This window comes from Anabrus simplex, chromosome 2 (genome assembly GCF_040414725.1).
Source record: "Anabrus simplex isolate iqAnaSimp1 chromosome 2, ASM4041472v1, whole genome shotgun sequence".
NCBI classification, from domain to species: domain Eukaryota; kingdom Metazoa; phylum Arthropoda; class Insecta; order Orthoptera; family Tettigoniidae; genus Anabrus; species Anabrus simplex.
In genome coordinates this window covers 1045541755-1045552724 of record NC_090266.1, presented here as the reverse complement: position 1 = coordinate 1045552724, position 10970 = coordinate 1045541755, and the positions used below count along the sequence as shown (strand labels likewise).

The following is a 10970-nucleotide window of genomic DNA, read 5'->3' as shown; positions in this document are numbered from 1 at the left end:
TTATTAAAAAGTAGTGATTATAGCCATTTGAATGTTTTATTTAATAAAAATCTAAAGAATAAACAACCAATTGGGAATAACTGAAGTTTATAGAAACCAGTAGTCTTATCCATAAGTGTAACAACTTAGTGTAGTCTACATCATAGTTACAGATAAAGATTTCTTAAAGAAACCTGTTATAATAATAAAGAATTATGAACTGTTTCATGATTATGATTAAGTGTGAACTGAAAAACTGTCACATTCATTGCACATCATTTCCCCAGTGGCTATAATACAACAGCACAGTAATACAGTAATGAATACGACTGAAAATTTCAATCATTAAGAATCTTTTACTGATATACCTATATGATTATGAAGTTAGATTTTGCATGATTTAGAAGACAGATATGTGAAGGGTTCAAGTACTACAAATGACTTAAATTGCATAGTGGCAAATGTAATTATTAGCCCCATAAATTAAAAAAGAGATGACTGCATATAAAATTGCAACAGTCTACATTACCCAAGCAATAAGATGTACAACAAGCTTTACAGTTTAGGCAAAAGTACCTATACCCCTTATTCCCACAGGTTATCAAGCACTGTATACTTAATAACTACAAGGAGCATTTTGAAATATACTAAATGAAGTTCTTATTCAAGTTTTGAACCACATGACCAAAGTATTCTGCAAAATAATACTCTTATCCTTATCCATGTATGGTAAAGTTGAAAATTATAATGTACATGTCATTCCAAAACTTAATTTCACCCATCAGAATTCTTTTTTTCCCCATATATATTCATGGATCAATGTAGTAACTGTCATACAAAGGAATAAAAGTACTTATGACATTATCCTAAACTCACTTGGGTGCAGACTGCGAATTCTGACGATCCATTTGCTGGAACTTTGCGAAGGGTGACATCGCCTTGCCGGGGGGAACTACATAAGGAAAAAGGGGGCACACCAATGAGACACAAAACCAACACACAAATGCATAATTTGGAACATATATTCCTACGCAAGGCATTTTTGGAATATTAGACAATAACTACATATTTAAATCATCAATGTTAGGAATACAATGCAGTGCAAGAGCATATACTAGCTGTTGTTCACTGAAGGTGTGAAGCACTTCTAGCAGTTGAATCTCAATTAGTCCTTGTGACTGACATCTCTGTTTTTGAATGGATCTTAATGAATTCCAATAAAACCCTCAATGTTTATGATGCTTCAACACCTTACTTCTATAATGACAATAACATGCATGTCTGTTATTACAAAAATGCGACTTACTAATCAGAGTAAGCAACTAAAATGTAAAAACAATAAGTTATGTTACATATTACTGTCTATGTACTCAGATCAAATAAATTTAATATTTCAATTCATGTATCATAACTGATTTTGAATTGATTTCAGACAAAATTCAAGAGCTTGTCTCCAGTACTGGGAGTGACAAGATTTCATTAAGTTGTGCTGAAAAAATAATAATTTGAGTTTGATCTGAGTGATTCATGTAATCTCTAAACCACAATATCAGAATCTTACACCTATCATTTCATGCGAAAGTAAACTTATATCCAGACTGATATAACATATATGGAGAGTGTTATTTACATAGAATAACTGTGCTCCAATCAGAAGTGATTTCAAAATCTGTGAAAATTCTCCAGTGAATGTAGTGCATAGGGGCTGCCTAGCCAAGACTGCCAAGCCACGTTCGGTTCACCTGGAAGGACATGGGTTTGATTCCTCGTCAGGAAGGTGAATAATTTAGAACCAAGTTTTCCATTTCTGGACAGGCATATGGCCCTAAGGTTCACTCAGTCTACACCAAACTGAGTATCAGATTAATTTCTGGAGGCAAAGGCAGACGAGCCTAGAGCTAACCACTCTATTCCACTTAGTGCTGAGGTTATGAATAGCAGAAGTCTCTACCTTCTGCTCCTCCCAGGGACTTCATGGCCTGTATGGAGTTGGTTTTGCTTTTCCTTGCTTTGAATGTAGTACAGAAGCAAATTTATATTTATCTCAGCTATGACCTAACAACTTACAATGATTAAATGAATGAACCAATTGACTGCTTTTTAATGAAAGTACAATTAATAATATATTTAATGCAGCCAAATAAATGAAAGTACAATTACCATACAGTAAATAATACCAGATGCCAATGAGATCTTAAAACTAAAACTTATTATACAGTCGAACCTCCTTTCTGCGGACACCGTCGGTTCCGAGGAAAATTGTCCGTTACGAGAGGTGTCCGCTAAAACAAGTTTGTAAAAATAATCGAACCTGAAATATAAGCATACATATCTTTATTTTTATTATTCTAAGTCATTTCTGTGTTAGTATTTCATAGAGAGTTATGATAAGTGATTTTACATCATTCACAAACATATCAGCTTCATGAAGTAATCCATTGTTACTCATGTTTAACAGACAACTGAAATGATACGGTATTTCTGTCTCACTAATTAGCGCCTGTACTGTCCTTTCCTTCTCAAGTTGACTACCTGAGCTCGCTCGACCTTATCAGCGACAGTCCGAGTTATGAATAGAATGATGCAAGAAGGGAAGAAAATCCCCAGGTAACTTGTGAGTCAACAGTCTCTGGCAGCATTTCTGGGCAATTAGAATTCTCGGAATAGGCCCATACACCACTAGGTAGAACTGCATTCTGATGTACCTTCTCTCCCCTTGCACTCGAAATAGTACAAACATTCAAAAGGGATTTCCTTACGTTTGAAGAATGGTTTTGAAAGAAAAGACAAAATGTGGTCCAGCGTAATAAGTTGTCCTGCAAAGTGTAAAGTTTCCGCTTAAGTCAAGTGGACGGGACAAATGGCGATGTCCGCTGTCTGGAGTTCGAGGTGTCCGCTTATACAAGACCAATTTAACACTTGTCTTATGTAAAATAAAATTGGTTCCGAGGAAAATTGTCCGTATAGAGAGGTGTCCGCTGAATAAGGGTGTCCGTTAGGGCAGGTTCGACTGTATCTAGGTCTAAAAGTCAATCTTACATATTTTCTATTTTACGTTTCTACCATGTAGCCTTACAAAATTAGCAATGAAGAAATTCGGGAATTGCAAAGATGTTATAAAAGTAGACATTGTTACTTATAAAACATTTCTCCTTAATCAGTTTCTTGAACATAACCAAGAAAGGGCCTCCTTCAGCAATATAATTAAACATTTCCACGTAAAATCTAGCAACCAATCCTCACAGCCTACCAAGGTAGCCAAGATAGATAGTTCATGTTTGTTATAAGAGAATGTTCTTTTTAAAACATAATCTATGCTATAAACACTTGCTATTACAGTTATATTTCACACCTAGTTCATGAAGCACATAGTGGCTGGAAGGTAGGAGGAGAAAAAAAACGGGGGGTGGGGAGGGAATCCCGAAAGATGGGAGTTTAAAAATTCTCCCAATTAAGGCGTACACATTTTTTGATAATGGATAATCATTTTGCCTCTAGCAGGTAAGCAATCCTTATTTGCTAGCTGTGCAGACAGTGTCTTGTAAAGGTGTGCGAGTTCAACTGATGAACCCAATGGCACACAGTGGGCACAACTCTGCACACACGAATGGCCTAATAATTCAAAAGCTTGGTTGTAAGGCTGGGGTTTAAAAAAAGTACTTTTTAGTGAATAGTACTGTATACTGATATTCTTTCTAAGTAACCAACCATCTGCCACACATTTCTGAAACAATTAATTATTGCTCAGCAGCTGTTAATTGGTGAGTGTGTTAGGTCTGTGTTGTGAATGTCAGATATCGGAATATTACAAGCAGCATATCAACCTTTGCTTCCGCTTTGAACTGGAAAAAACATTTACAGAGATGTAACATATGATGAAGACAGTTTATGGTGATTCGCTGAGACTGAAGAAAGCATGACAGGTCAGGTCAAATGTAAAAGTGTTCTTACTAGTCTTTTTTGACATCAACAGTGTTGTACATCACAGACTCCTATCTGAGGGTCAAACGGTAAAATACTGGTATTATCTCAAAGGTTTGAGAGAATATGTTAAGAGAAAAATACCAAAGACTAGACTTGTTGAGAAACTCTGGACCTTCCACTTTGCCACCGTGCTAGCTCATGCATCGCTGTTGATTCGTAAATATTTGACAAATATGAAGACAACTGTGCTACCTCATCCACCCTTCCCATCTAACCTAGTCTCAGTATACTTTTATCTATTCTCCATGATTTCAGTCAACAGAAGAGATCAAAATAAAATGCAAGATGAACTGAAAACTACCCCCGAAACTACATACCAACACTGATTCCATAAGTGGAAACAGTATTGGGAGTATTGTATTTATAGTGGAGGAGAGTACTTTGAAGGAGAGAAAGTTAACTAGGCTCCACTAGGATGCCACACACAAACTCGAGTTAAGTCTTGGAGTGTACACTATGGAGGGCTGGAAGTGTACACACTTTTCACTCCGTCGATCACAGATGCTTTAGTTATAAATGTGCATCCAGAGCAAGGGAAATGCTATTGTTTTGAGGTGGCAGCAGCCATCATAGTTACAAAAAATTAAGAAGCTAAACAAAAAAGGGAAAAGGAGATACGATACTGAACTAAGAAGTGGGTACTGTGAAGAAATTCATATAGCCACATTAATTTTAAATCTGGAATTATTGGAAAATAACAAAGGTAATACACTACTACTTCTTGGAGTTTTCTGGTTGCATGTGAATTAACAGTAAATTAAAATTCCACAATGATGGCTCGTAAATAATGCCAGAGCCAGAAAGATCAGACATTCACTTTTTAAAATCTTTCTGAAAACACTCTCTCATTGTGTTAATATTTTTAATAACAAAATCTTTGTCTGCAGTTGGGAAAGTGGGCTGAATGATCTCAACAAGTTTCTGGTATGCTTCACACCATAAGCTTTTGTTAGCATAAGCTGGTGATTTTATTTTCCAACAACATTCTTGTTCAGAATAAAGTTCAATAACTTCACGCAACAACTCATTAGACATTTGCTATTTCTGCGGTGTTATACAGTTTGTGAGCACAAATTGTATCACTCACTCCTGGCGTGTGCACTCAACCCCCACACTTCACTCAAATGCCAGAAGTATTGGGCACATACCTGTACTCCTGTGTCAACTCCTGGAGTGTACATTCCAGGATTTAACGAGAGAGAGAGAGAGAGAGAGTGTGTGCACGTGCGTGCTTGCGCGCACATGCGCGTGTACTTTTAAACATGATATAGGCTTTTGAGCTTGTGCCGTGTCAAGAAAATAAGGTGAAATTCTTTACATTTCACAGAGAACATTGTCCTGCGTCATCAGAAGAAAATCTTGGCTGTTCACAACAAAAGCTTCTCAAGGAATGAGGTTTGAATTTAGACATTATATCAGAAGTGGAAGTGGTACGTTCATTCATCACCAGATGGCTCACTGGATGTGGTACAGTGCTAGCGTTCGAAGTGGAAGCTGACGGAACCATCAGAATCAGTCTGAGAGGGAGTCACATAACAACAGGAGTACACACATATGAAAGTATGACATAGATACAAGCCTGGAATGAAACATCTGGTGATGAGGAACATATGAATTGGAAAACACCGAAACGAAATAACAATAGTGGAGGGGCAGGGAAGGGAACTACCCTACATAAATCCTTAATGGCTGGCAACCACGTATTACTTTATTGATAGCCAGTGTCCCTGTTGAAATTGTTAGGATTTCTACGTATTTCCACACCTTCTCGTATAATCCTGGACCTGTAGTGTCTAGTGTGGGTAACACGACATCATGACCCAACGACAAAGCGTGCTCAGGTATTGCTGATTTGTCTGGCTGGTTGAGACGAATATTTCGCTCATGTTCCTTGATATGAGAACCAATGGACCAGCATGTTTGGCCAATGTATACCTTGCTGCAAGTACAGGTAATTTCGTATACCCCAGGATGTAAAAGTGGGGACAATTTGTCCTTGGTTTTTTTTTTCCCAGACTGTGAGTAATTTTAGTGACGGTGCCAAACACAGTTTTTATATTGTTTGCGGAGGACCTTGGCAATTCAATCTATGGTGTTGTGAATGTAAGGCAGGTAGGCAGTTCCCTTCACTTCTTTCTTCTGTGAGCTTTGCTCTGCCGTTTCTCTGGGATGCAGGGCTCTACGAATCTGGAAAACGCTGTAATCATTAACCTTGAACGTGACTTTGAGTGTGTCCATCTCCACCTGGAAATTTGATGGCTCACAAATTCGTACATTCCTCATCGCCATATGTTTCATTACAGGCTTGTATCTATGTCATACTTTCATATGTATGTACTCCTGTTGTTATGTGACTCCCGCTCAAACTGATTCTGGTGGTTCCGTCAGCTTCTGCTTCGAACGCTAGCACTGTACCCCATCCGGTGAGCCATCTGGTGACGAATGAACGTACCACTTCCACTTCTATTAGAACATCTAAATTCAAACCTCATTCCTTGAGAAGTCTTTCTCATGAAGAGTTGAGATTTTTTTCAGATGACGCAGAGCAAAGTTCTCTGTGAAATGTGAAGAATTTCACCTTATTTTCTTGACACAGCATAAACCCAAAAGCCTATATTATGTCTATAAGTCCTATCAAAGTAAAACTCCATTCACTGGACTTTGTACTAATGTAATCTGATATTTACAGACAGTTAAACTTCATCAACTCTCCAAATGATGTTACATAATAGTACTAATCACAATAAGAAATAAAGTACAAACACTATAACATGCTATTGTTTACAATGCTCATTCACAATACAGTTTTACAAACGTATACCAAACTGGAAGCTCCTACACTACATTAATCTACATGATCCCATAAAGAAGAAATATATATGTAGAAGTATGAACTCTTACAGAAATAGGAGCTGACCAAGTCTAATACGTCTGAGTTGACAAGAAGCCATGAGAAGACAGAGAGAGACAGAAAGAAAATACAATTTAAGTAACATGATCTCAGGAACTAAGGGCAAACAGTAAAAACATAACTAAAAATTATGTAACATATAGCTTTCTGCAGTAAATAAATTCACATATTTCCCTTACTCATGTTACTTCACAGTTGGAAGGTTTTGAGTAGTATACTATCTACTGAAACACAACAAAAATTAGCCTAATAGTCACTTGAAAATTCATATGACCCAAGCAAAGCTGTATCTCACTTCATTTATGAGGCTGTCCAGCTCGAAAATCAAATATAGCGTTCCTTATTCTGTGAGATGACAGTAAACCCTCTTTAATGCACAGGGTAGAAATTCTTATGACCACCACCCAATTCATGAATTGTCACCTAATATAAGCCCATGGAGGAAAAAAGATATTTCCCACTATATTCACAAGAAGAGTATACAGTTCTCTAATATTTCTGAATTATTAAAAACTTCATAAACTATGAACACAGCAACCCGAGTACATAACTCTGATGATGTAACCAATTTCAGTCTATGTTTGTCTTTGTCTCCTTTCCATTGCTCCCTCTTTGGATGCTAGCCTGTTATTGTTCTTTTATGTCTTCCTATTTTCATTCCTAAATATCTGTATGTATAGGAAATATAATTTACCCTCCTCTGTCATTAAAATGCACCATTCTTTGTATCCAAATCTAATGAAGGCTATTTGAATGATAATTCCTTCAACAGTGAAATTTCAGTCTTCTTAATCTGTTTACCTCCAGGTTTGCCTTTTCCCTCAGACTCAGTGAGGGATCCCACCTCTACCACCTCAAAGGCAGTGTCCTGGAGCGCGAAACTTCGGGTCAGAGGATACAACTGGGGAGGAGGAGCAGTACCTTGCCCCGGCGCAATCACCTGATATGCTGAACAGGGGCCTTATAGAGGGATGGCAAGGAAAACCACTCTGACAATGGCCGAGGAGGGAATCAAAACCCCCCTCTACTCAGCTGACCTCCCGAAGCTGAGTAGACCCCGTTCCAGCCCTCGTACCACTTTTCAAATGAAATTTCAGAATATCAAGTGAAAGGAGTTATTTTTCAAAAGGAAACAACATTATGATCCCTGCTTCGACTACCTGCAAAATAAATAGTACATCGACCAGACGGAGTTTGGAGCTCATGGAACAATTGAAAAAATATGCTGCAGAAACCTTCAGATATTTCTAACTCAGTACAAACTATTTGCAGGAAAAAGGAATAACTGTCTCTACATTATTCATGAATATTAGTGCTCCCATGAAAATGGCTACCTTTGCAAAATACTGCTTTACAATATTGATGCTATTTTTAAATTAAGAAGAGATTTTCTATACTTATATGCAATATATATATTTAGTTTGCGAGGAAGAATAATGGACTCTGCCACGAAAGGTGAGAGACACAGAGGGAGACTGACTTAAGTATAGTTAGACTTAGTTTTTAATGATTTAAAGATAAGAAGTTTTTTTTTTTTTTTTTTTTTTTTTTGCTAGGGGCTTTACGTCGCACCGACACAGATAGGTCTTATGGCGACGATGGGATGGGAAATGCCTAGGAGTTGGAAGGAAGCGGCCGTGGCCTTAATTAAGGTACAGCCCCAGCATTTGCCTGGTGTGAAAATGGGAAACCACGGAAAACCATTTTCAGGGCTGCCGATAGTGGGATTCGAACCTACTATCTCCCGGATGCAAGCTCACAGCCGCGCGCCTCTACGCGCACGGCCAACTCGCCCGGTGATAAGAAGTATAGGATTAAAGGAAGCCACAGAGCTAGTTGCAAATACAGGATTGTAGAGGCAATTCACTAATTCACAGAAGCTTACAGACCGAACGCTGAAAGGCCTAACAACTACAATGAAAATGTATGTATTTATTTTCCAATTTTGTTTCTTGCAGACTTAACTATAGATATCTTTGTGACTAATTAGTGGTGGCATCCCCATTGTTTCTGTGTGTTTAATTGTTTTATATTTATTTTGTTTTATAATAGCTTTAACACAAGACAGTTATTTTGTGTAGCCTTTTTCAATACAGTACTTACATGCAATAAATATATTTAGGCTTTCTTTTTTTAAGACTGTAGTGCTGCCCAGCAGTAATTACATAAACTAGTAGCAAACACAAGTTTTACAAGTCAAACCCTCTATCAAATTACAGTATACTTATGAAGAACGATATGAGTAGAAAGCAAAACAGCCTACTCTAAAATTAAGTATAGAGGATGTTAACAAATAGCAAACTCACTAATTTCAGTCTTTGTAGTATGAGATGGTCTCCTGGCTTACTGGTAGTTGTAAAACAACAAAATTTGTTGGTCTGTTTGCATCATCCTTGGTGAAAAATCTTTAGGGTGGTGCACACAAGGCATATGATTTAAGATTGATTTTTATAAAGCAATCAAATGTCAAGAATCAAAGGTACATTTGTTAAATAAAGACAAATTTCAGCTTCTTGGAATGTTTTTTCTCCAAGCAATAAAGCATAACCACCACACCCGGGAAACTGGAGTTGGGAAATGATTATGAATAAAGCATAATGAACAGGTAGCATCAAATAGACAGGTTCTTGGACGCATAACTCAAATAATCATATATTTGTGCAAACAAGAATTACCTTTACGTGGCCACCGAGAAGATGACGAATCAAATAACAGGGGCAATTATTTAGAACTTTTAAATTTACTTGCTCAGAATGAATCAGTTATACGAGACCACTTACATTCAGAAAGACTTCAGAAAAGATTCAAAATGAACTTATTGAGGATGGAACTTCTGTTGTTAAGGATAAAATTAAATCAGAAATTGAAGTGTGTTCTTTTGTTTCGATTGAAACTGACGAGAGGGTACATGTGTCTTGCAAGAGCCAACTAAGCATAATTTTCCAGTTCTGTGTTCAAGGTAGGTTTTTATGATGCCTCAAGTGTTAAAAGTGGTGCAGGTTTGGCACGTATTATTAGTACAGTTTTGAAAGAGTGGAATACAGATAAAAAATAAAGTCAACCTACGATAGTGGCTGGGTAATGGAAGGCCAAAAAAGGGATGTACAAAATATTGTAAAGCAGTTTTTCCCTCACACGATCTTTATACACTGCTACGCACACCAGTTGAATGTAGAGCTTTCATGCTATTCAAAAACAATAGAAAAAGTACATTTGCTTATTTCTAATTTAACGGCATTTCACAGTTTTTCCAGCAAATGGTCCAAGTGCACTGTATTGCTTACTCAAAACGGATTTAAGTTGTCACAAGCCTACACTACAAGATGGAACTTTCACTCAAGGGCCGTCACAACCATAATTAAATATTTCAATAAGTTGTACAAAGTTCTTAATGCAATAATCAACAATGAACATTCTCACTAGGACTACAATACTATAAACCATGCAAGGGGACTGATTAAGTACACAGATGATGCAAATTTTGTGTACCTGTTGTGCGTTTATGAGGCATGCTTTGTTCACATTGCCCCTTTGTTTAAAGTTCAGCAAACACTAGTTAATAAATGCTTGCCATAATGAAATACAACTAGCCATTTCAAATGTACACAACCTAAGATGTCAGGCTTTCATTGAAGAGTGGGTGACAAAGAGTGTCCAAGTGAATGGGAATGTAAATTTCAGTTACTCTCAAAAGGCCAGACTGAATGTGCTGACATATAAAATCATTGACTGCCAAGTTGGTCAAATGAAATCCAGCTTTAAAGCTTTTCTGCAGCTCCAGTTTGGAGAATTAGTGAATTAAAAAATATTTATGGAACACAAGAAAGAATTTCCTAACACGAAAATTTCCGAACTAATAAAGCAGTACCCTGGTTATTTTAATTCAGACCAGCTTCTTCAATATTTATACAGATGAGCAAAAGCATTTATCACCACAAAACCTATGGAAATATTTGGTTGTAAATGACTTAAGTGTATGAGGAGGTCACTAAGTTATTGCATTGCACAGAATGTAATGAGAGAGCCTTGAGTAAACTACAGAGGATTTAAAAAAAAGCTATTTCAGAAACGCAATGATGAATCACCATTTATGTAA

General features: G+C 37.1%; 1 protein-coding gene across 1 annotated transcript in view; it reads right to left on the bottom strand.

The window, feature by feature from the left end:
• The window catches only part of LOC136863769 (microtubule-associated protein futsch), a 395621-nt gene that overhangs the window by 20873 nt on the left and 363778 nt on the right, over window positions 1-10970 (bottom strand). Inside the window, exon 21 of the mRNA XM_067140122.2 lies at window positions 856-931. Within this exon, the coding sequence (XP_066996223.2) occupies window positions 856-931 (76 nt within the window). The remainder of the gene's footprint in view (window positions 1-855; window positions 932-10970) is intronic.